Source organism: Bombina bombina, chromosome 4 (assembly GCF_027579735.1).
Source record: "Bombina bombina isolate aBomBom1 chromosome 4, aBomBom1.pri, whole genome shotgun sequence".
NCBI lineage: Eukaryota > Metazoa > Chordata > Amphibia > Anura > Bombinatoridae > Bombina > Bombina bombina.
Genome location: NC_069502.1, coordinates 90,249,148 through 90,276,457, shown reverse-complemented (window position 1 = coordinate 90,276,457; position 27,310 = coordinate 90,249,148). Strand labels below are relative to the sequence as shown.

The window sequence follows — 27,310 nt, the reverse complement described above, 5'->3', positions numbered from 1 at the left end:
AATGTTATTTAAAAACAAGCAAAACTATACATTAAAAAAAACTTTATGGGCTTTATAAATAGATCTACAAAACATTTATGCAAAGAAAAAATATGAGTGTATAATGGCCCTTTAACCTGCTCTCCGTGTTCTGGAGAGCACATTAAGGTAAATATTGTAGCTATAGGTGAACTTTTCCCCAAATATTTGTTGCCTGCACTATTTGGTTTTCGTTTACTTTAAAATGAAACAAACTGAATTTTCGTTAAACTTTTACATCAATTTTCGTTTAGAGCAATTAAGCGTGTTTCAGAAGGGTTAACTTCCATATGAAATCTCAAGAACAAAAATTTAAAAACATTTGTTTAACGAAAAATTTTTTTTTTTTTTTATTCTGAAATTCAGGTATATTAGTTTTCCCAAATATTCATTGCCTGCACTATTTGGTTTTAGTTGTGTGTGTGTTTTTTTTTGTTTTTTTTTAATGAAACAAAAATTAAACACACACAACTAAAACCAAATAGTGCAGGCAATGAATATTTGGGAAAACTAATATACCTGAATTTCATAATAAAAAAAAAAAAAAAATGTAATCCGAAGCGAATTGTTCTTCCCTGCACATCATACGTACACACACAGATTTTGGCATGGTATTTTCAAGAATTTAACAAAATATACAGAATGGATGTTTTTTAGAATGTTCACCATCAGCAAATGCATTATAGGACAAAAATACATAAAAACAGTATTAACAATTAAAATAAAATGTATTGCAACAAAGCATATTTTAAGATTCGTCAGAGCTGGACATAAACCTCATACATTTTGTTTGCCATAAAAAAATAAAATTCATAAAATATGTCATTCATTGACCAAGACCTGTACCAGCTCAAGCTCAGTAGAAGATACAGTTTCTATAGTACATACATGCAAAACCAATTCAAGTAAATAATCAGATTTTACTCTGTTCACCTCACATTATTTTCCGACTTCCTGTTTGTGAATAGACTACAATGACATATGAAAATGGTTTATGTATATTTAAAAAGTCTAAAAATTTCACCTACAAGCAAGGAAAATATGCTGCTCAATACAAATCACTATTAGAGTCTAGCACCTTTGTTTCTCTGGCCCTTTAAAAAAAAATAATTTTCAAGTAAAGATGTATTGCTCTTACATAACAATGTTATTGCTAAGAATGTTTCCATGTTCCATAAATTATGTATCTACAGTATATGAACAGTGTATGGCATTCTCTAGTTAGGAAATTTACTGTACAGTAGAGTGCTGTTGCTCACATTTGACTGCAAGAGCTATAGATGTACATGCAATTTTACAAGTATGGACATAAAGTAATTGTGTACTCTTTGTAACAGACACTCAGTTTGCTTGCAAGGCCAGTGTTTCAGGGTTCAAGTGGTTGAACATTGTCGTGACTAGTTCGGGGAGGTCATATTCATGTTTCCAACTCCAGTCGTTCCGAGCATTGTTATCATCAAAGTTCATTGGCCAACTGTCAGCTAGAGAAAAGAAGAGGTTAGGAAAACCATCTGTAGGAGACACCTTGCTTTACCTGTAATGTAATATATCTTGTCTGTTGACATAATACGGCGTTGATATGAAAGCACTGAAGTTATGTGTTGCTGCTTTTAATCAGTATCCCTTTATGTGTATACAGCGTCTTGTGTTTGAGTTAATTCCTAAATTTTTGTACTAGGCAAACGCAGGTCTATTGATACAATGAAGGATTTATCATTCTAATACTCCATTTAGAGCAATTAAGCGTGTTTCAGAAGGGTTATCTTCTATATGAAATCTCAAGAATACAGGTTTAAACAATATGTCAGCTACAAGAGACAGAAATTAACAGATTCCTTAAGAGGTTAAACAATAAAATCTATGTAATGTCTAAACTGAACTTTTTGATGTTTTTCCTTTAAGATTGCTGTTTTTAATGTTTGATAAAAATACTTTAAAAACCATGCAAACTATAAACTCGTCAGCTAAATTAGTGCTACCTGGAAAGTTATAAATATTACTTCAACTGGACAATAAGTAAACTCACCAATAGCCTGCCGGACAGCATCCATTTTGTAAACAACCTCCAGTTCAGGCATGTACTTCTGAACTTCCCGAACAAGTTCCTCTGGTGTGAAGCTCATTGCATTAATGTTGTAAGTCCTCATGGTAAGTGCTTCAGTTGGAGCTTCCAAAATCTCTACTGTAGCCCTTAGACAATCATCAATATACATCATGGGCAGACGTGTGTCTGGTTTCAAGTTGCATTCAAATCGCCCTGTCTTGATAGCATCATGAAAGATTTGGACAGCATAATCTAAAAGGATCATGGGTACAACAATTGTTGAGGATAGAAATGTGAGACTTACAGTAATTTGGATCTTTTTTTTTTTTTTTTTTAAGTTAGTGTTATAGATTGATTTAAACATAAATCAAGAAATCATCATGTATTTTAATTGCTCTCTTTATTAAACAACTGACATTATCTTACATATACAGAGCTTTGTACTGGGCACTTGTTTAAGATAGGATCAAACTTAAACAACAGAATGGCTCTCTGACATTTTCTGACCTTATATGTGATCAAGGTATGAGTGAAATGGATTGATAAGAACTGAAGGAATGCTGCATGAACTGTCGCTCTAACCGCACCTATTATTGACCTTCCAAAATGACCCCTAAATCAGTGTCCACCTTACAAGAAACTTTTAAAACCCAAAATGGCCTCCTTAAGGAACCCCTTTTTCCCTGAAGGAAACCTCCCAGCACCCAAAATTACCTTACAAGAAACCTTCCCAGCATCTAAGAACACCAACATGCAAGACTCTTTAATCCAACAAAGGTAGCCATCACCAGTTTAATCCTTTTAGTTTTTTTTATTTAAAGTTCAATCTTGATTGAAGTTGCTGCACTTCTGCTTCACACAAAACACAGCTCTTTAATCATAAGTGATGTCCTCAATCCGCAGACAACTTTGGAGAGACTATTCCATAAACCTCCTGGGTACTCGAATAAACCTACTTTATATATAGACTTTAATGAGAACCCCAAGTCAATTACCTAACCAACTGGGTTCTTATTAAAATGTACAAAATATAAGTAACCTCAAAGGTTACTCAGCACAGAGGAGGATCTCTGAAAAGACCATATGATGGAAGTGGCTAAATAATAGAATTCAGTATGTCCAGCAAGATAGAAAAGCCTCATTTTTCTGAGGTAAGGAATGATATAACTGAAAAATAACGTTGACAGTGTAGGAATCAGGATTCAACTTTAGAGGAGAATCCTAGAGATGTTGTGTTGGATCATCTTTATGCTGAGGAGTCACAGAGGTATATTAGGTTTTAAGAGGTCCAATAGAGGTCACTTATGGGTGTTGATATCCCTTTGTGTTTTTTTCCCCCACCATGACCTCTCAGGAACTCCTATGTTTATGAAGTGTTCCATAGGGAGGACCATACCTTGGAACAGAGTCTTCTCCAAAGGAGTAAAGGGTTAACGCAGAGGCAAGGAAAAATGGTTTGTGTTCAGAAGGGGTCATAGTTATGAAATTATACTAAAGGATCACAGGGCTTAGTGGTTAATGCATTAGGCAGAGAAATAGTTGTTTGTGGAGGTGAAGATTATGGAATGGTTTAATGAAACAGTGTGTCTTCTAGGAAGGGCATCAGAGAAAAATTGCCTTAAAAAATAGACAACACTGAAACTAATATTATAAAATTATTTGTGGAAAAAAAAACAGGCAATTAAATAGAAACAAATCTGTTAGGGGTTGCCATATTTGCTGCAGATATATGTACATCTTGCATATCATCACAAGTCGATTATGATACCAGGGTAAAATACAGTTTTTGGTGCCATAGAAAAGGTGAAAAAAAAGCATACATTCTTGTAAACTACATTTATTTGAGGACAAAAATTTGAATGTTAAATTGAAGATAGCTTGCCTTTAAATATTAAAAAAGGACAACTCAGTAATTTTTTAAAAAAGTGGTGTACTTTCTCTGAAAAAAATATACTTTTTAATTTAATGTTTTGTGATGTGTCACTGTCCACTAATACATATTTTGGATTTATATTATGAATCGGTGAGCTATCCGTCCCTAGGGATGGATTGTACACAAATCTTTTTCATGAAAATAAATACTTTTTTATATGTGTGACAAAGAAAAGAGTATTGATTAATGTCCCTTTGATGCAAGCTAAGATTCCTAAAAATTTTGTTTAAAAAGCCATGTTTCACCTATAAAATCGTAAACGACATCCAAAAATATATTTACCTGTAGTTCCTCCTCCTGGCTGAGAATCTGCAGAAATTATTCCAGGATACCTGAGGCATCGGAAGTCCATTCCATATCTGTAGTGGTAATACTGTGGAAATAAAGAGTTACAAACAGATTTTAGTAGAGTCTGATGATTTTATTGAGATATACATATGCACATAAATAGTCACTTAAAGGGACAGTTCACCCAAAAAATGTCTCCCCTTTAAATTGTTCCCAATGATTAATTTTACCTGCTGGAGTGTTTTAAATTGTTTACAAGTAGCTCCTTTACCCCTATTTTGGCATTTGAAATAGCTGATTTAGCCTGTGGTATCCCAACCTATACTGAAAGTTTCTATACTGGAGTATATTCTATTGAATAGCCTAAGTAAACACAGCCAGCAGAAGAGATTACACTTTCAGTGGGGTGCAGGATAGTTAAGTAATAAAATGATAATTTTCCATTGTTCACTCTAAGTATTGAGCTTTGGTTTTCTAGACAAATATAAGATAAGGAAGCAAGTCTGTGTACATAAAATTGATAACATAATGAGATCTGATATTACCTGAAGCTCAACCCATTGTAATAGGCTGTGGTTTAAAAGCACAAAACCAGCTACTTCATATACACAAATAAACCGAAAAATGTAATTTCTCATAAATTTTATTCTCTGCAGCTGTCATTGAAAATACATTCATATAAAAACAATTTTACAGTGTACTGTCCCTTTAAGTGCACTCTCACTCCATACCAAACAACTTGAGGGGGGCTTGAGTGGATATTTTAAATAAATACAATGGACCCAGCATTCATTCTTCACAGATAAAGAGTGAGTGCTGGGTTACATACATACCTCCTTTAACCACCATGAACTGAAATCACCTACATATCCAGGGTCACTTTATGTATTTACACTTGGTATTGCTTATCTTTTTCTTTGGCAATACAACATAAGTCAACAGCTGTATGCTAACATTAGGAGTCTGCAGAGTCAGCATCCAGACTTGACTGTGTATGAAATATAAATAGTCTATTCCCCAAGTAAAAGTAATGTTGGCAGCTCAAACGGTGTCCTTCCGAACCAATAAAGCACAGATTGTATTGCATGAATTGAGCCTTGGGCCAAATTAATTAAAACGTTTAACCATATCCCCCTGCTCCCAAAGCCTACATTATTTTGTACCAAGTGAATACTTTGGGGATCAAGCATTCCCCTTCTTCAGGATCCTTTGTCACGTTGTTTAAAGGTGAGGATAGATAGATAAAATTTTAAAGGAAGATATTGTAAGGAGGAATTAACCACTCTTACACAGAAAGGAAATACAGCACTCTTTAGTCAAAGCATATTCTTTTATTGATTATCCAATTCCCAATTAAAGACCTCACCAAGATCATTGTGAAGCATATTCCGAAATCCAAATATACAAACTTGCCTAATTAAAACAAATCTACTATGTATTACAGCGCTAAATGGCTGCGTTAGTACCAGGAGTTTACCACATACATAATCTCTGGCATAAATACATGTAATATTTCAACACAAACACATAACTTAGAAACCCCCTTCTCAAAAACTTTAAAGAGCAAGTAAGGTTAATATGTAATGCCCAGACTAGTGAGATTCAAAAAAATTCCTTATTTTCTAAAGACCAGTTTCATTTATCCTGTTTCAAACAAGTGACACAGTGTACTTATAAAAATAAACAGTCTTTGTAAACTTTGGAGTAACATTTTTCAAAGAATGTCAGTAGATGACCGCGGTATTTATACCGCACTTAAGGTCAGTCCCAAAGGCTAGTTCAAATTGGCAACCTGCCTTAACAAAAAAAAAAAAAAAAAAAAAAGGATTGCTTCAAGCGACACCGGGGATGCCAATAAATGACTGCGTTATTCAAACCGCTCTTAAGGTCTGTCCAAATGGCTCTCACCCTTTTTATTGAAAATGAAAAGTACCTTTCCTTTTAGATGTAAAACCCTTTGCAGGATCGGGTTGTACGGCTCTGCTAAACACCTCCAAGGCCTCTTTCTCGGGAGCTCATTTCCTCTGAGTGTGGTGAACTCAGCTGGCAGTGATCCTGCCTCCTAATTGATGGAAAGGTTTCCAGTAAATCTTTTGTGGCCAAAGTTGTTACACTGTGTCTCCTTAGTTTGCAAAACACACCCGGATAGTTCACCGTTTTTAAACGGCTTAAAGCTCTGCCATGTTGTTGCAAAATTATCCTCTTAAAGGTACTTTCAGCATACAGTTCATATAGAGATCATAAGAACCAAATAGATAATTATTATCTATTTGGTTCTTATGATCTCTATATGAACTGTATGCTGAAAGTACCTTTAAGAGGAGAATTTTGCAACAACATGGCAGAGCGTTAAAGGGACACTGAACCAAAAACATTTCTTTCATGATTCAGATAGAGCATGCAATTTTAAGCAACTTTCTAATTTACTCCTATTATCAATTTATCTTTATTTTAAAAGCAGGAATGTAAATCTTAGCAGCCAGCCCATTTTCGGTAGAGCACCATGGATAGTGCTAGCTTATTGGAGGCTTACATTTACCCACAAATAAGCAAGCATAACCCAGGTTCTCAACCAAAAATGTGCCGGCTCCTATGCATCACATTCCTGCTTTTTAATTAAAGATAGCACGAGAACAAAGAAAAATAGGAGTAAATTAGAAAGTTTCTTAAAATTGCATGCTTTATCTGAATCATGAAAGAAGAAAAAAAAATGGGTTTAGTGTCCCTTTAAGCCGTGTAAAAACAGTGAACTTTTTTTTTTGTTTTGCAAACTAAGGAGACACAGTGTAACAACTTTGGCCACAAAAGATTTACTGGAAACCTTTCCCTCAATTAGGAGGCAGGATCACAGCCAGCTGAGTTTACCACACTTGGAGGAAACAAGCTCTCGAGAAAGAGGCCTTGGAGGCGTTTAGCAGAGCCGTACAAACCGATCCTGCAAAGGGTTTTACATCTAAAAGGAAAGGTACTTTTCATTTTCAATAAAAAGGGTGAGAGCCATTTTGACAGACCTTAAGAGCGGTTTGAATAACGCGGTCATTTATTGGCATCCCAGGTGTCGCTTGAAGCAATCTTTTGTAAAGGCAGGTTGCCAATTTGAACTAGCCTTTGGGACTGACCTTAAGTGCGGTGTAAATAACGCAGTCATCTACCGGCATTCTTTGTAAACTTTGGAGTAACATTTTTCAAAGACTGTTTATTTTTATAAGTACACTATGTCACTTGTTTGAAACAGGATAAATGAAACTGGTCTTTAGAAAATACGGAATTTTTTTAATCTCACTAGTCTGGGCATTACGTATTAACCTTACTTGCTCTTTAAAGTTTTTGAGAAGGGGGTATCTATAAGTTGTGTTTATGTGTTGAAATATTACATGTATTTATGCCAGAGATTATGTATGTGGTAAACTCCTGGTACTAACTCAGCCATTTAGCGCTGTAATACATAGTAGATGTGTTTTATGTGTAGCTACCTTTGTTTTAAATTAGGCAAGTTTGTATATTTGGATTTCGGAATATGCTTCACAATGATCTCGGTGAGGTCTTTAGTTAGTTCTTTTATTGATTATCCAATTCCCAATTAAAAAGAGTGCTGTATTCCCTTTCTGTGTAAGAGGTTAATTCCTCCTTAGAATATCTCTTTAAAAATTTACAAAATAGTTTCTCTATAAAGGGTTTGCACCATTACCTTTATTAAAAGTGTTTTTTAGACAGAGGTCTCTTGCATATTCATTATTGATATAGGTGAAACTCTCTCTCCAAAAAATAATTACTAATTGGACATAAAACACACTCACTGAAACATCTCTCCAAAACTGAGCTCCTTCTTCCAAAATCTCCACCCTAATCTCCCTATAACTGTTGACAACTCCATCATTACCCCTACCCCACATGCCCGATGTCTTGGGGTCACACTTGACCCAGATCTTTATTTCACTCCTCACATTCAGTCCTTGGCTAAATCCTGCCGCTTCAACCTTAAAATCATCTCTAAAATTAGATATTTCCTTACACACGACACAACTAAGATTTCAATCCACTCATCCTTTCCCGCCATTACACTCAATGTAGCTCGCTCCTGCTCTGTGTGATAGCGGGAGCGAGCTACATTGAGTGTAATGGCGCGATCAGGCCGGGCTGTGACTAGACAGCTGCCCAGATGCGCTCAGAGGGAAAACCAGACCCGCTCAGTAGAGCAAGCGGCGGTCTGAAAAAAATCCTCTTATAATCAAATTTTAGCTGCAATATTATGTTGCATAACGTTTGCGCTAAGATAATGTTAAATAATTCTGCACTATGTGCAGAATTATATAACATTATTTTGTAGGTTTACACCAACTTTTAGCTTATTTTAATCAAGGTATGTCTTTAAGTTACAAGAAATTGAGGCACAAATAATAAAAATAATAACTTAGAAGTAGTAAATTAAACTTTTGTGACACCATTTTATGATAGGAAAAATGTAAAATAAGATGTAATGTAGTAAATACTTTGCGTCATCTCTATTAGAACTTAGACAGGAAACCACAAAATTCTCTCTCATGATTCTGATAGAACATACAATTTTAAACAACTTTCCAATTAACTTTTATTATCAAATTTGCTTCATTATCTTGTTCTCCTTTGCTGAAGGAACAGCATTACTGGCAGCTAGCTGAACACATCTAGTTAGTCAATGACAAGAGACCACCAAATCAGCAGCTAGCTCCCCACTAGTGTAGGATATGTGCATATTCTTTCAACAAGGGATAGCAAGAGAACAAAGCACAATTGAAAATAGAAGTGAATTTAAAAAAAAAAAAAAAGTCTTAAAATGACATGCTCTATCTGAATCATGCAAGTTAAATTTTGACTTTCCTATCCCTTTAAATGGTTTCACTGAGATACATTGAATGTTAAAATATCAACTAATGTCCCTTATTTATTCTTAATTTGTAGTGATTCCTATAGAGCTGTTTGTAATAACAATTTCCAACTGATCTTAAGATCGCTGCTCCTTAACTCGTCTGCTGCCTCTGAGGCTGCGGACATCAATCCGCCCAATCCTATATGATCGGGTTGATTGACATGCCCAAATCTGCAGGGGGCAGCATTGCACAAGCAGTTCACCAGAACTGCTTGTGCAATGTTAAATGCCGACAGCGTATGCTGTCGGCATTTAGCGATGTCTGGTGGACATGATACACTACAGCGGATTATGTCTGCCAAACATTGATAAATCGGCCCCATAGAGTAAATCTTTGCAATTATTCCTACCTCTCCCATTAGCTCAGCATGGACTTTTGAAACACCATAAATAGTCCTTGGTCTCTGAATGCACAGATCAGGAGTTGGGTTTCTGGGTGAAGTGGGACCAAATGCCCCTATAGTGCTAGGAACAAACAATCTTAGTCCATGTTCAGCAGCAATATCTAGAATGTTGTGCAGTCCTGTAAAAAAAAAAAAAAAAAAAGTGTTTTTTTTTAACTGAAGAAATAAGTATTTATTAGGATATGGTTTGGCTATATTCTTGTTGTCGTACCAGTGATATTGACTGCTCTTGCCAGAGGAACATTTGCTTCACCAACGGCGCTTAGTAACGCACTGTAATGGATCAGCCACGTTATCCGGTTGTTAACCACTATTTCACGAAGGTTCTTATAGTCCAGAATATCAGAATAGATGAATGGTCCTAAAAACATAAATGGGTTAATAAGACGAATTTTAAATAATCAACCATAGGAGTACACTGTATACAGAATCTTAATACACCAAGGTCTTTTGTTAATTTGTGGTGGATGGAATTAAATAAAGTACTTTTCAAAAGGTCAATTCTTGTTATAATCGCTCTGAAAAGTACCATGAAAAATTGAGAAATAGTTGAGTAAAGTTGTTTTTCCCCCCTCTTTGCAACAATTAAAAGAAAACATTTTAAACTTTATTTCAGTTTTTACGCTACACGTGCTAAAGAAATTTTTTTTTAGAAATATTTGAATAGTTTGTCATTCACAACAAAGTCAGCTGTTTGAGTTCTCCTTCAATCAATAAGCATTTTGTATTGTATCTTTAAGATAATTTCTTATAGGGATTTAAAAAAAAAAACACAAACAAAAAAACCCACCTGATATTACCTCAACGACAAAACTTCAAACTTAAGTTTTCCTGGTGAATTTTTCCTATCGTCTAGTATTTTTTTTTGCTAGAATTGGCATTACGTTTATACACACACACAGTACATACTGTTATCCAAAGCAATTTACTACTCCAATAATAAGCCTGCTTGTGGTAGCATAATCCTGAGGTGGTACCCAAATTTCTTTAAATAATGAGATGAAAATTTCTGCACGTCTAATGAGGTACTTGACTTTAGTGCATATTATACTTTAAGTAAAGATGTAAAATGCCAGTGGTTCAGGCTACATTGATCACACCCAATGCAAAAATGTAAAACATAAGATATTTCTGAGAAACGGTCTGTACTCACCAGATCTTACCAGTTATATTGACTTACATGCTGGAATTACTAATACTGAACAAGTACTTAGTGTAATCGCTAGAAGAATACCACACCTCCAAACACACCTGCACATTTCACATTGTATTTCACCACAAATCTATTCTTAAGAGACTCTGGAGCAATGACATGTCATTAAATAATGTGCCAATGGCTTGCAGACTTTAAAATTACACATTGTATGTTGTAAGAAAATGGCATTAAAACCTTACACAATATAAGAGAAAAAAAGAGAAATTATATTATTTATTGAAATGGTGATATAGATATATCTTACTGCATATGCATTTTGTTTAGCTTTTTATGTATATGTATTCAAATATACTGTATACAAATTAATCATAAAGTTTTATATAAAATTAAGAGTTGAGGTGTTTAAATTGTTTCCTATTTTGTTTCTTATTTAAATCTAAACTTTATTTTGATATTTGTGTATATGAAGTAATTTTTGTTTCCATGATTTAAGATAGAAACATAGGCTTTTATCTATACCCCATACATTTTTGGCAACAGATAAGCGCCATAAATCCTACTTACGCTGCCCATCTTTATTTCTGAAATGTAAACAAAAATTAATGGCAGGGGTATAACTACAGTGGCCTTCGAGGTTGCAATTAAGAATGGGCCCACACCTCTAGGGGGGTCCCATCTGGCCCTGTAAACACGAGTGGTATCATTGTGGGGGGTTAATATGGAAGAAAACCTCTGAGGCCCAGTAAGATCTAGTCTAGCCCTGATTAATTAAATTAATTTGTTCTTCAGAAAAAATGTATCCATATATTAGGCATTTTTCCGTTTCCTACTGGAAGTCTAAACATTGAATAAGTCACTGTGTGTAGTGTAGAGTTAATGGAAATGATTTCTGACCCTGCTACTCTCAAACTTGAGATCATAAACCCTTGTCTTGTGCAACTTTATTTGATCTTTCCTTATGGGGGGTGAAATGTAGAATATTACTCTCCTATTCCATCAGGAATAGAATGCTGGGAATCTTTATACCCTGATGTCATCTGAAAAGAGGGACCATGCCTTATAAAGGTTACTTAAAATGAATCATCTCCTTACCACTGTAGAAGACATTATCTGGGGGTTTACGGATGTCAGACAGAATCACATTATTCTTTCCGTACCGTTTTCTGAAAGATAAAAACAGAGTAATCTAGGAGTATGGTCATGAAGATTTTCTATTAACACCTTCTACAGTTTAAAACATTATTTCATAAAGAAAAAATAGCAAAGTACTGTTAACATTATGATGGAGAGATAGTTTATAAAGTGAAGTTCTAAGCATAAACATATTTGTTTGGGATTTGAATGCATATCATTTGAGAACTATTTTTGGCAGGATAACTGAAGAACAGATTTTAAAGTGTTGAGTAGAAATACATTTTTGGAATCCCCAGATGAAATTTAGTTCGATTGCAGGTGTATTCTCATGATAAATTATGTATACTCTATTAGAATGACAGTAAATGTAATGTGTCACCTATACTTCATTCTTTTTTTTTTTATTTTCACACAATTTGTAAATAAAATTTAGTAAAATTTTTTAATTATTTTTTTCTGTTTACACGTATGAAACTATTCAGCATTCATCGAGTTTAAATAATCATTCTTGTAAACAAAACTATATAAAAAAACTATTTATATAAACTAAATTCAAGGAACAATGACTAAACAAAATGTAACCATATTCATTATAGCAGTTATAGTCACTGTAATAATAATCCTGTACTCGCAGCTTCATAATTAGAATTAACTGCTTTTTTTTTTTTCCCCATTTCTCAAGTGGAATTATGTACTTCTATACAAGGGAGCTCCTTCTATGTTTTGTCCCCTAGGCGTGTTCTGCTTAGGAATATGATTTGAATGTGTAATGTTCCTTTAATAATTCACCAATAAAGATTTTGCAGGGGCCAGACAGACACCTAAAGCTCAAGTGATAGCGTTTACTTATAACATGAGCGTAAACCCAACAAGTGCAAACAGTGATAAACCCCTTATCGCTTGCACATAACTGTTAACGCTTCACGCATAATCTTGCCCTTAGAAGGATAGAGAGTAAGAGTCTTTAAATGAAGCATTGCAAACAATTACTTAGTGGGATTATTTTGCTCCTATTGTCTCTTTATACAAACTAGTGTAAGGAGCTTATCAATGAGTTTATAACTTTCATGCACCTCCCTCTAATTAGTGCTGCCATTTTGAAACCTAGGTTTCACTGCAGGCATCTAAAGGAAAGTTGCTGCACATGTGCACTAAAAAACACTGGAATGCAGTTAAAGTTACATTTCAATATGCGAGCACCCATGACCAGAGGAAGGCAGGGAAGAACCTCAATACAATGCTTATAAAATCTAATTTAGTGTTTAATGTCCCGTTAATTCCTTTTTACACAGAGGAACACCAATCATTAAAGGCCTGTGACAAAAAACAAATACATAAGGGAAACAATGGCAGGACAGTTAACAAGAGGAAGATTTATATAAGAAAAGTACAAGGAAAATAAAGGGTGTGAGCAGAACAAGATTTCCAGTATGCAGGGGGGCGGAGCCGGCGGTCAAGATGGCCGCATTAACCTGCTGCTCTGTGTAAGTTTCACTCAAAAAGGTGCATTAATACTCTAAAATACTATATATTTAAAAGAATCTGTACAGAACAGGAGTTCAGAACATACGGCGTGCACACTGGCAGTTCTGACGAACAGAGAAAAGCTCTAACGACATCAGAACAAGATCCATCATGGACAGGAGCTGCACTGGGTGTGTACCCTGAGCCTAAACCACATGGCCGTTAAAGATTCAGTGGAGAGCATCAAACAGCCTGCATAATGCGAGAGAAGCTGACAAACCAGAAGCCGGTTGTAACTCATCTCACTGACACTTGGATGCATGACGTTTAAGCCCATTGATGAACGTTCCAGTAAGATCGCTATAATCACGCTACTCTGGGGAGAAATCTGAGCTACATTTCATTGGACATGGAGCTCTCTACCTTTCTGCTGCGGGAACTATGCACCCTACTTGTCCTCTACCAGGAAAACTATGTGAGGAGTCTGCAGACCGCACTTGGTCTGGCATCGGCTATTTGCCATTTTGAGGTCCGTGGAGAGGCGGGAGCGCCATCTGCTGGAGCGGATGTCGAAGGGCCCCAATGTTGGCCAGCTTATTTTATGTGAAAGTAGCAAGGAGCCTGAGCAGCCACGGGCTGATTCCCAGGGGAGCATGTCACACACACACCTCAGCTGCCAACCCTCTCTGCAAAAATACGGGTGTCAGTTAATTTGATACACAGGAAAAATATCACTAGAGAGTTATTGGAGAGCCCCTGGAATCTTGCCAGTTGGTTGGGCGTTACATTTATAGAGAATAAGATAGAAGCAACAGAGGATAGTCTGTTACTCTCTAGGTGGCAATTGGGACAGTTAAAGACTTTCTAGAATATCAGCCGATTCCTACTTTGATGTTCTGTAGACGCAAGTGTGTGGTTCAGTGCTCGCCACAATATTACTTGCATATCACTGTGCCTATCCTAACGTACTGAAAAGCAAAGTGCATATCGTTTAAAATAACTAAACTGAGCCTGCACTTCTGTCATCTCATACTGACTATTGAGAATGCCCTCTCTCATGGCTTAATGTGTCGCTCTGGACTGATGATGTTTGTAGTTAAAGACCTTTGTTGGTTTGATGTTATTTGGCGCTAGCAAAGGCTTACTAACGGGTTTTGTTTCATAGGTTTATCTGACTGGTACTATACATTCACTGCAATACCCAGTTTTTTTTGTTTTTTTTCCTAATACTATTTTGTTTATATATATATATATATAGATATAGAATTGCTTCACACCATGTTTATGACGAGTGTTTGAAAATGTTTTACATTACGCTTAAATTTAGTCTACTGTATTAAGTATCCATATGTACTTAAAACTAAAGATCTGTAGCGTATGTTAAAGTTCTTTTCATTCATGTCCCAAAAATGTTATACTTGTTAAAAATTGTTGTACTTCATACATTGTTTAGAGTGAGAGCTGCTTTCCTATATATTATTTTTCTCGTTTTTCTGACTCACTGTAGATGGGGTCGGTATCAAATTTTAACATAACTAGGTCTGGATTAAGGGGGAATACACTTCTGCTAGTATGGTCACTTTTACATACGCCTAGATACCATATTACCAGAGGACATACTCAATTCATATATACCTGTAGCATTTCAAAGTTTAGGTAATAAATACCCATTTGTGCTGATTGATTAATAGGGATATCAAAGGTATCAAGATACTATGCACATTTCTTATTTTAGCTTTTTAATTGATTAACAAACAATCCGTGCATTGTGATATCTATACTTTGTCCTACACTAATATAGTCTATTTCATATCTTACATTTCAGTGTTAATTGTAGACCCATGTTTCTTTCGGACATTATATTTATTCTACTCGCCCCTTTCAATTACCAACCAGTAACATGTTTAATACAGGCCTAGTTATCAGTGCAAAGCACACTTTTTTACCCTCATTCTGCAATGAAAGATATAGCCTGTGTGGTTAGCTTCCCACATTGCCTTACATGTTTAAATACGACATAATAAGCCTAATTCAGGTCTCTGTTGAAAAACGTTAGGAGAGCTCTTACATTTTACTATTGGTTTCAGCTCCGCCCCCCCCCCCCCCTCATATACAGCACTGACACTCTTTGATAGTGATCTGAGGTTTTTGCTGCGGTTTCCCTTGTAACATACCGCTCCTATAATCTTATCTCCTTTAGCCTATATGCTTTATATTTACCACTATCGTGTAAAATCATATGGCATTGCTTTCTTCTTACAGAACTAGGTTTAGATTGTTTGAAGTCCAAGAATGGTTGTCAATGATTATGGGAGATATATTTTTTTTTGCATCTATATCACATAGACCATTTCTAAGATTATGGGCATGTCTTTAAATACTAGTCCTGCTTGCATACTCGTTGACTTAGTTAATGGACATAAACCTTTATGGACATGCTTAGGTAACTTATAGTTTATGTGGATAGTGGATAAGCACGTTTATGAAGCTAATAGACAGGCTGGCTTTTGCAATCTATTAAAAACAGTCACACCCATAAAGATCAGATTGGATTACAACTGTAGATGGAGTATTTGTTATTCTCTTTATTTGACTCTGTAATGTCATTTATCAGTTATACTGCATTTTCTACCTCAATTAAAATTATATATATATATATATATATATATATATATATATATATATATATATATATATATATATATATATATATATATATATATATATATATATATATATATATAGTTTTCCTGTATGCAGATATCTAAAGGTTCCTAAATTCATGAACTTTAGAATGCTGAGAAGACAGAATTTGTAGGATTGACTGTAATGTGATACAGTCTATAGGTCTCTTCTTGACACTGTATTTAGGGACTTGCAGTCCAGTTTTACATTGATTACAAATCAATTACAGTCAAAAGAACCATAATCACTAGAATCCTAATGAGTTTCTGGTAGTACATTGACGTAAGGCAGCCAGAAGATGACATATGTGGGCAGCTAATGCACTGTACAAATGAAGCAGTTTACATATGATCTTGTTAATGTCCACAGTTTTAATTTCTCATTTTAAATATATTCTCCCTGACACCTTTATCAAAATTATTTGTTATACAGTCAATACTTAAATATTTTACAAACTAAATTTTATCATATCTGTGCTGACAACCAGATTCTTTAAATACTTTAAAATTGCATGCCCTATCTGAATCATGAAAGTTTAAATTTGACTAGACTGTCCCTTTAACATTTATGTATATATTAAACAACTTTACAATTTACTTTTATCATATAAATTTGCTTTTTTCTCTTGGTGTTTTTGTTCAAAGCTAAACCTAGGTAGGCTCATATGCTAATTTCTAAGTCATTGAAGGCTGCCTCTTAGCATTTAGACAGCACTAGTTCATGTGTGCCATATAGACAACATTGTGCTCACTCCTGTTGATTTACCTATGAGTCAGCACTGATTGGCTAAAATGCAAGTCTGTCAAAAGAACTGAAATAAGGGGCAGCTGCAGAGGCTTAGATACAAGGTAAGTACAGAGGTAAAAAAAAGTATATTAATATAACTGTATTGATTATTCAAAACTGGTAAATGGGTAATCAAGGAATTATCTTTTTAAATAAAAATGCTGGAGTATACTGTCCCATTAATTAGCCCAAGAACAGCACTCTAATTTATAGCCTGAAATAATGCTTTATTTTATCCATGCACCAAATTATTTTACTCTGAAAGTTATAATACTGTCACATCTTAGGTTAAGAAGTATGTTAAATAGAGCTCTTACCTCAGCAATTTTGCAAGACCAACTCCAAGTTGACCCAATCCTCCTTAAAAAAAATATATATATATATATAATTATTATTATTATATGTGAAATCAAGAGCAGAATACAAATATAGAAAAAAATAAATATGAATTTTGACAGTCACATAGAAGCATGATTCCATGTATTGGTTTATTACTATATCTGAAGTATCCTAACATAAGTATTGCCAATTGTTAAGATCTGTAAGCCCTTATAGCATACATAGAAGTTTACAATACAGCATAAAGGATTGTTTGACCCTTTTAAACAGATTTGTGTTTGCAGTAAACTCTAGGCACGGGTGAATTTAAAAACAGTAAGACTGTCCACTAGGCTTTTTTTTTTTTTTTTTTTTTTTAAAAAAAGGGACAGTCTAGTCAAAATTAAACTTTAATGATTCAGATAGGACATGCAATTTTAAACAACTTTAAAATTTACTTTTATCATTAAATTTGCTTTGTTCTCTTGGTATTCTCTGTTGAAAGCTTAACCTATTTAAGGCTAGTTTCAGTTTAAACAACTTTTACTTATTTGTATCCATTTTGTAACAATAAACATCACCTTCCATTCACCGAGCAGTTACAAGCTGCAAATGCAGGAGGATCAAACCAAAGGTTACTTGCACAGTTAGCTTTAAATAAAAAGCATTTTTTGTTTAATATAGGAAATGTTTTTCATTTAAAAGTGAATGAGCATTATTTGCTCATAACCTATGCTAATTTCTAAGCCCTTGAAGGCCGCCTCTTATCTCAGGGCATTTTGACAGTTTTTCACAGCTAGAGTGTGTTAGTTCATGTGTGTCATATAGATAACATTGTGCTCATACACGTGGAGTTACCTAGGAGTCAGCAGTGATTGGCTAAAATGCCAATTTTGTTAAAAATACAGGAGATTTAACCCGAACCATATATTTTTAAATCCTGTATCTGCATAGAACCGATTAACAGATTTCTTGTTAGTTCTTTGTTTATATTGTGAGCTGACTTTTCCTTTTAACATAGAACAAATCTGAAACAAGAGATGATAAAAACAAACCTGTGATAAGCACACGAGGATTGTCGGTCTCGGAGAAGGATACAGAATGAAAACTGGCATCAGACGTCACTTGGCGAGGAGAGAAGCCAATGAACCGAACAGATGTGAATGAGGTCTGACATCCACAGATGGGTCTCTGCACAAACTGCTTGGCAGCCCTCGTCAACGAGCGAACCACTGGCATCTTTACCCTGATAGACTAAATAAGGACATTAAATTAACTTACTGAGAAGACAATATAACAAAAACACTTAGATAATTTCTTGTTATTAAAAGTTTGTTTCATTAACCCATTTAAGTTATTGCTAAATTTCTATACTCAAACACATTTTCTGTTGCTTTGATTTTCACAGCACATTTTTATGTTGCGTTGTAATCTGATAGCTAAGGGGTTAAACATGCTAATAAAGGAATACGCACCAGGTAACAAATTAACTACCAAACAAACCTAGTTAGGTTGACTTATTCCATTTTTTTCCCCCCATTTGGTTCATCCAAAATGATGGGTTTTTTGTTTTTTAAAAACGCTTGCAGAAGCTTGTCTGCCCGCACTGAACTGTGGGGCAACCTTTCTATTGGCGAGCAATGCATACTTATGCAAAATAAATTTCCTGCTAGTTTCAGTTTAAACAACTTTTACTTATTTGTATCCATTTTGTAACAATAAACATCACCTTCCATTCACAGAGCAGTTACAAGCTGCAAATGCAGGAGGATCAAACCAAAGGTTACTTAAACAGTTAGCTTTAAATAAGAAGCATTTTTTGTTTAATATAGGAAATGTTTTTCATTTAAAGTGAATGAGCATTATTGCCCTTTTGTTTGCCCATAACGTATGTATGTATGTATGTATGTATTTCTAAAGTGCAGCTAAGGGTCTCAAGGCGCTGTTCATTTTATCGACCTCGGAAGGATGAAAGGCTGAGTGGACCTCACCAGGGATCGAACTTACAACCCTTGGGTTGCTACAGAGCTCAGCCACAGTGCCTTAGCATGCTAAACTATCGGTCAAGCTGTTATTTGTTAAATTGAGCCCCAGAGCAGCAATGCACTACTGGGACCTAGCTGAATGGTGAGCCAATGACAAGTCATTTGTGTAGTGCATTGCTGCTCCTGAGTCTACTCTTCAACAAAGGATAACAAGAGAAGAAAATACATTTGATAAAAAAAAAAAAAAAAAAAAAAAAAAAAGTCTTAAAATTGCATGCTCTCTCAACCATGAAAGTTAAATGTTTGACTTTGGTGTTCTATTAAAATTTCCATTTAAATGTTAGTTAATTAATCAGGCTTCATGGTCTGTTATTGTCCGTTTTGTCCCCCAACTGTATATTTGAATTGAAAAAAAGTGCAGAGGTGTGGGAGATTGGTTGCAGCATGGGAAAATTTGTAGTTTTTAAATAAAATGTTGCAAAAACACACACACACACATACATTATATATATATATATTTATATTAATTTACCTCTCCATTTTTCTGAATGGACTGGAAGGATTTATTAGACAAACACAACTACATTGTCATTTTTAAAAGGCAGTTTTATTCTGCAAATAAACTATATATTGTTTATATATACTAGAAGACTTAGCAGTAGGGAAAGTAAAAGCATCTGTCAAAAAAATCTCAGACTAAATATAGTAAAAAAGAAAGAGCACATATTATGCCATAATCCGGAATTAGCAGTGTGATAACTTGCAGTTTTACTACCTATCACTTTACATTATCCTGTGCAGCAAAGGACTCAGAGAAGACTACAGGAAAAGAATCTTTGCATCTAAGCATTGGTGTCCAAATTGACTAATTGTATAATTATATCTTGTTCTAAAAATTCTGTAAATAAAAGAAACAAAGAAATCTGTAGATGACATGAAACTCCTCAAATACAGAAATAGAGAATTGCCACTCAGCTGGTATTTTACTGACTTGACTGATATTTCTATGGTAAGTGAAAATGGGTATTCAAATGTACTACTGTGAAAGCAGCATCACTGAACATACTAATGCGGTCAGATCACTGGTAGAGTTCAAAAAAATCCCATTGCCTATGACATCCGACAATGTTGTCAGTTTGCAAATATCTGGTTTCCAGATGTGGTCACTTGTGGCTACAGGGTGAATTGCTGTCTGATATGTTGAACCAATATAGGGGGGATAATGTATTCCAGTTGAAAAGCAGCATATTGACAGGTGATTAATGACAGGAATGCAACCTTTTTATTTGTGCGTATTATTTAAAGGAATATCTGTTTAATTCAGCAATACAATCTCTTATTCATAGTAGGTACCCATGTGTTACATGGTAAAGGTATCTTAACACCTTTGAAATAGATGGACAATGGATATTAAAGCATCCATTGTTCTTTAGCTGACAGCTTCTACACCTGTATTGAAAGAGGTGTGTAAAGAAAGAAAAGAAAAATGAAAGAACTGATAGATAAAATGAGATTCCTTAAGGGAATTATATCAAATACAGACATTGGCTAAAAAAAAACAAAAAAAAAAACCTAACATCACCAGTAACACTTAGTTTAGCATTTTCTTTCAAATCTAACTGAAGCAAATACCTCTCGGCATAAATTTCATGAATATTTTTGCTGGAGAAGCCAAAGAATTTGAAGAATTCAAATGTGTGACCAGCCAGGTTATACCACAATGTTTAAAATATGAAGTATCCACTGTGGTTTTAAAAGGTATTTTTTTTTTGTTGCAATAGTCATCTATTAACTACAAAAAAAATCCTGAAATAAGATATAATGCTAAAAAGTTATACGGTGAGTGATCATTAGACTTTATAAAAAAAAATAAGTTTTATAAAATTGTACAGACTTAAGAGATTATAGAACAAATACTAAGGTTTCCAAGCATCATTTTCTGCAAACATTTTTTGTAGACAAAATATAAGGTAAACTTTTTTAGCCACAACAGAATAGTTTGCTGTTACCCCAGTTATTTAGATGCAGGAGAAACAACATTGCAACAAGATATTACTCTCACCTTTTGCTTATGCTAAAGCTGAAAGGAATAAAAATGTAATTTTCTTGCTCCCATCTTACCTCACTGATTGCCTGCGCTTCTTAGCAGAATGAAAACGTGTGTTTGCCTTTTATAGGGCACATCCTCCAAAATCTGCCAATCATACAGTGTGAGTGGTGAGGGTGTTGTCCCATACGTCAGGGGCTAGGAGGGTTGATAGACTTGGTGAGGTCATCACAGCTCCCAGAATGTGTTCCCAGGCTTGTCTGTCGTATGGGCAGCTGATCCTGAAATTCTACTTGCAACACATTCTGCTGTGTCCTAAGAATTAACAAGTTGCAACACTAATTGGCTACAACATGGTTCTCACATGCCAGGTGTATATTAATGCCCTCACTGCCAATGCCATGTGCTACAGTGTGAAGGAAATATCTGTTTCACTATGCCAAACCCGAGAGGGAAACAAGACTTGTTTAACCTTTTGTTTGCCTAGGGCTAAGACCATCTGGATTTTGCTTTCTCTTGTTTTACTATATACATCTCTAGCCCTATACGAATACATATTTAATTCTTCTAAAAGTACCTTTGGTGTCCAGCTTGTGGGGTACGCAGCGATTGGATGAAGCCAGATTCGTCATCAATCAGCTAAACAAAAAAAAATGAGATGGGGCGGAGGAACGGGGCAATGTTTACCATCACTAAATGGTAAATATTTTACAAATGAAGCATCTTTAAAAAAAAAAAAAAAAAAAAAAAAATGTAATCAATGAAAGTGCCCTTGTTTTTAAGAATACTTTTATCTACTGGGCAGCAAATTGTTAACATTTATAATCACTTTAAACTGATGGGGAAAAGGTTAATTATGTAAAGTGAAAATAAATGCAATATTCTTTCACATAAAATTACATCTAAGAATGCTGACCCTGTTACGTGTTACACAGTGATGGCTTGATCAGTGCAGGAGTTTACTTACATCAGTCCCAAATAGGCCACAGCATAGTAAAGAAAATCAACTTATACAAGAAGGTTTTAAAGAATTATTCTGCCAGACTCCTCAGACATAGCAAAACAAGAATATTTCAATATATATATATATATATATATATATATATATATATATATATATATATATATATATATATATATATATATATATATATATATATATATATATACACACACACACACACACACACTTTGCAGGTTACTGATCAAATGAACATCTTCCTTTTGGACTCCTTTGTTAAAATGCATTTACTTTCCATGAGATCACACTGAGCTAGGCTCAGAAGTGTGCACATCTTGAGCACTATATATTAGACATGTGCAGCAGCGAATAAATCATTTCGGACAAATTATTCATGACGAATATTCAGAAAAATTTGTTTGCTGCACAATGCAGTATTAGTTTCATTTAACATTAAATACTGAGTATTCAGTAACATTTACATTATTTAATTTAATCCTATTATTATAGATCAGATTCCTCTGGCCGCCGCACACTTCCAGCTCTCTCTTCTCTTCACCTTGAAAATGGTTCTTGACTCCTCCTAAGCCCATGAGTGAAACAAACATCTACTCTGTGCCTATTTATTTATTGAATTCACATAATAAACACTTGCAGACTTGACAAGCACTTACTGCTGACATGTAGTAACGCAACAAAGAGCATTAGTAGGATTAGTATTATTAACCCACACCCAATGGGTTTAATTAAAAGTAAGCTATTGTAAATGTTTCATGTATTTTGTACCATCCTACTAAAGACAATTGTGTCAAAAATATAAAGATTTAAAGAGTTTTTCTTTGTTTACAAACTTTTTTTTGGTTTCCTAAACATAGGGTTACCAACACTGAATTTAAAAAAAAAAACAAAAAAAAAAAAAACACCTTACTCAGACATAGAAGTCAAAATTAGATTTTCAAGAATTAGAGTGTCTATTTCTATCGTCAAATTTACATCTCTCTTGGTTCTCTTTCCCTGAAAGTTGCTTTCTAGGAGAGCCTAGTGATAAAGGCTTGGAAGTGTGCATGAGTCTTCACCATTAAATAAAAACCATTCACCTAGATTACAAGTTTTGTGCTAAACAGGGTGCAAAACCAACGCCAAAAAAGTTGCGTTATTTCTCTCTCCATAGCGCTGCCATTACGAGTTACTGAAAAGCCTCCTTGTGCATGCAATATGGTGGTGTTAAGCTCCATACCGCACAAAATCCAAGGGTTGCTTTGACGTGCTCGTGCACGCTTTCCCCCCAATAGACATCAATGGGGAGAAAGTCTTAGGAAAAAAAACTAACACCTGAAGTGTGGAATGAATAATTTCCATAACTCTATGGAGGGGGGGGGAAACAAACAAACAAACAAAAAAACCCACACACATTACCTTTAAACCTAACACAAACCCCTAGTCTAAACACCCCTAATCTGCCGCCCCGACATAGCCAACACTAAAAAAAAGTTATTAACCCCTATTCCGCCACTCCCCTAAACCTCCGCCCCCCACTAAATAAACCTATTAACCCCTAAACTTAACACCCCCTAACTTAAAATTAAACAATATAACTATCTTATAATTAAAAAAAAAAAACACCTGTGAAAAAATAAACCGAACACTATTCTAATAAAATTAATACTACCAATCTAAATTACAAATTTAAAAAAACCTAACACTACAGAAAAATTAAATAAATCTAAAATTACAAAAAACAACACACTAAGCTTACAACATAAACAAAATTATCAAAAATAAAAACAATTACACCTAATCTAATAGCCCTATAAAAATAAAAAAGCCCCCCAAAATAAAAACACCCCCTAGCTTACAATAAATTACCAATAGCACTAAAAAAGGGCCTTTTGAAGGGCATTGCCCCAAGTTAAACAGCTCTTTTACCTGTAAAAAAATAAAAAATTACAAAGTCCCCCCCAACAGTAAAACCCACCAACAAACCTCCCAAAATAATAAACTCTAAAAAAAAAAAAAACAAAGCTGCCCATTGCCCTAAAAGGGACATTTGTATGGGCTTTTAGCTCTTTCACAAAAGCAAAGCCCTAATCTAAAAAAAAAAAAAAAAACCCCCCCAAAAAAAAAAAAAAAAAAAACTCTAACACTAACCCCAGAATATCTACTCACGGTTCCTGAAGTCGACATCCATCTCCATCCAGACGGCGAGAAGTCTTCACCAGGCTGCAATATTTTCATTCATCCCGGGGGAGTCTTCTATCTTCATCCCAGCGGCACGGAAGAGAGAGATCCTGGAAGCCGATCGCATCCTGCGTGGAGAGTCCTCTTCATATGGTCACCGCCGTACAGTGAAGTTGAATGCAAGGTAGCCATTTCAAAATGGCGTACCTTGCATTCCTATTGGCTGATTTGATTCTTTAAATTCAAATCAGCCAATAGGATGAGGAGAGCTACTGAAATCCTATTGGCTGTTCAAATCCATGGATGAAGATGGATGTCCGGACTTCAGGAACCGTGAGTAGATATTCTAGGGTTAGTGTTAGGGTTTTTTTTCCATTTTTTGGGTGTTTTTTTTTAGATTAGGGCTTTTGTAAAAGAGCTTAATAACAACCTTTTAAGAGCAGTGAAAACTAGCCGAATTCCCTTTTTAGGGCAATGCCCATACAAATACCCTTTATGGGGCAATGGGTAGCTTAGGTGTTTTTTTTTTTGTTTTTTTAGAGTTAGGTTTTTTTTTTTTATTTTGGAGGGGCTTTTTAAGGGCTATTGGTAATTTATTGTAGGCTAGAGGGTGTTTTTTATTGGGGGGATTTTTTTTTTTTTTATAGGGCTATTAGATTAGGTGTAATTGTTTTTATTTTTCATAATTTAGTTTATTATTTTTATAAGCTTAGTGTTTATTTTTCGTAATTTTAGATTTTTTTTATTTTTTTATTATTTATTATAAGATAGTAATATTGTAATTTTAAGTTAGGGGGGTGTTTTGCGATGCGGGGGGGGGGCAACGATTTAGGAGTTTATAGGTTTTAGTGGCAGCGATGTGGGAGGCCAGAGGTTATGGGGTTAATAACTTTATTATAGTGGCGGCGATGTCGGGGAGCGGCGGATTAGGGGTTAAAATATTTAAATAGTGTTAGCGATGTGAGTGGTCGGCAGTTTAGGGGTTAATAGGTAGTTTATGGGTGTTCATGTACTTTGTAACAGTTTAGTTATGAGTTTTGTGAAACATTTGTTTCGCAAAATCCATAACTACTGCTCTCAGATGGCGGTATGGGTCATGTCAGTATAGGCTGCAACGCAAGCATTTTAGCCTCAATGCACAACCTGTAATACCAGCGCTATGAAAATCCCACACAAAATCTTCATTTTTTTGAGTGTGGAATGGACGTTGCGTTACAGGCTAAAATGCTTTAGGTATAGCTATACCGACACAACTCGTAATATGCGTTCCTGGCCATTACACTAAAATAGCCATTTTTTTCCAGCGTTAAAAGCCGTACCGCAACACTTGTAATCTAGTCGATTGTTATAAGCATTGTTCTTGTAAATTTTATTATAGAAATCAATTGGATTATTTTGAATTATACATTGTATTGGATTAATCAAATTTTAATTTTGTCTTCCATATACCTTTAATGATGCACTCTCCTAAGCATATAGCAGTAGGTGTTATACAGGTTTCATTAAAGTGACCTTAAGCAATATGCTTAGCAGTTTGTGTGCACAGTAAGTGATATCACAATACGTTCTATGTTTTACTGGAAGCATTTTTGCAAATCAGTGTGTATTTCAAAAATGACCTGTAGTGCACTATCCTACATTTCAAATATGACAGAGGGGGGCAGGCTCTAGACCATTCAGAAATATCTCAGCCTTTTATCCTTCTGAGGTACTGTTAAACAGAAACAGGTACAAATAGGGTTGGAAAAACAGGTTCCACTAGCCACCTTTCTTTATAAAAAATGTGTATGTATAATTCCCTCACACTTAGCCGAGATGTCATCCAAACATGACATTTATTTCTATGTTTATTCTTTATTATCTACATTGAGATTAATCTTAAAAAATGTCACATGCTAGAAACTGAACCATGATGGGGTGGAGACTCGGTGGGTTATGTCACATGAAGCAGAGATATGACTTCTAATAATTCTCCCAACCTTAAAGGGATGGTAAACATTACATGTTTTAAAATCAGGTCCGGAATCTAAGCTATATTTTACAGGGACTTTAATTGATCACTTCTACTAAAGATGCTCTGTAACTTATTTTTCAATCTAGCCGTGCCATTCTTATACTGAGCACACCAGTCACCCACTTTAAAACTTTTTTTTTTAGTGAGCTTGCATTTTGAACTATTCTCCAATCATCGATCTAGCCATAGGCCATTTTTTTTGTAGTGAGAGCACAGATTGGAGAACAGTTCAAATTGTTAGCTCGCAAAAAAAAAACATAATTTATGTAAGAACTTACCTGATAAATTCATTTCTTTCATATTAGGAAGAGTCCATGAGCTAGTGACGTATGGGATATACATTCCTACCAGGAGGGGCAAAGTTTCCCAAACCTCAAAATGCCTATAAATACACCCCTCACCACACCCACAATTCAGTTTAACGAATAGCCAAGAAGTGGGGTGATAAAAAAGTGCGAAAGCATATAAAATAAGGAATTGGAATAATTGTGCTTTATACAAAAATCATAACCACCACAAAAAAGGGCTGGCCTCATGGACTCTTGCTAATATGAAAGAAATGAATTTATCAGGTAAGTTCTTACATAAATTATGTTTTCTTTCATGTAACTAGCAAGAGTCCATGAGCTAGTGACGTATGGGATAATGATTACCCAAGATGTGGATCTTTCCACGCAAGAGTCACTAGAGAGGCAGGGATAAAATAAAGACAGCCAATTCCTGCTGAAAATAATCCACACCCAAAATAAAGTTTAATGAAAAACATAAGCAGAAGATTCAAACTGAAACCGCTGCCTGAAGTACTTTTCTACCAAAAACTGCTTCAGAAGAAGAAAATACATCAAAATGGTAGAATTTAGTAAAAGTATGCAAAGAGGACCAAGTTGCTGCTTTGCAAATCTGATCAATCGAAGCTTCATTCCTAAACGCCCAGGAAGTAGAAACTGACCTAGTAGAATGAGCTGTAATCCTTTGAGGCGGAGTTTTAC

General features: G+C 34.9%; 1 protein-coding gene across 2 annotated transcripts in view; it reads right to left on the bottom strand.

Annotated features, from left to right (window-relative positions):
• Positions 1 to 654: 654 nt before the first annotated feature.
• The window catches only part of LOC128655937 (L-threonine 3-dehydrogenase, mitochondrial), a 38,031-nt gene continuing 11,375 nt past the window's right edge, over positions 655 to 27,310 (bottom strand). Inside the window, exons 2-10 of one of the 2 annotated variants that reach the window (XM_053709541.1) lie at positions 21,746 to 21,807; positions 18,192 to 18,390; positions 17,136 to 17,178; positions 11,842 to 11,912; positions 9,805 to 9,954; positions 9,540 to 9,712; positions 4,278 to 4,368; positions 2,045 to 2,314; positions 655 to 1,499 (exon numbers count right to left, since the gene is read on the bottom strand). In XM_053709541.1, coding sequence (XP_053565516.1) covers positions 1,360 to 1,499; positions 2,045 to 2,314; positions 4,278 to 4,368; positions 9,540 to 9,712; positions 9,805 to 9,954; positions 11,842 to 11,912; positions 17,136 to 17,178; positions 18,192 to 18,375 — 1,122 coding nt within the window. In that variant the 5' untranslated portion in view covers positions 18,376 to 18,390; positions 21,746 to 21,807 and the 3' untranslated portion in view covers positions 655 to 1,359. The remainder of the gene's footprint in view (positions 1,500 to 2,044; positions 2,315 to 4,277; positions 4,369 to 9,539; positions 9,713 to 9,804; positions 9,955 to 11,841; positions 11,913 to 17,135; positions 17,179 to 18,191; positions 18,391 to 21,745; positions 21,808 to 27,310) is intronic. The other variant, XM_053709542.1, reaches the window with a different exon arrangement.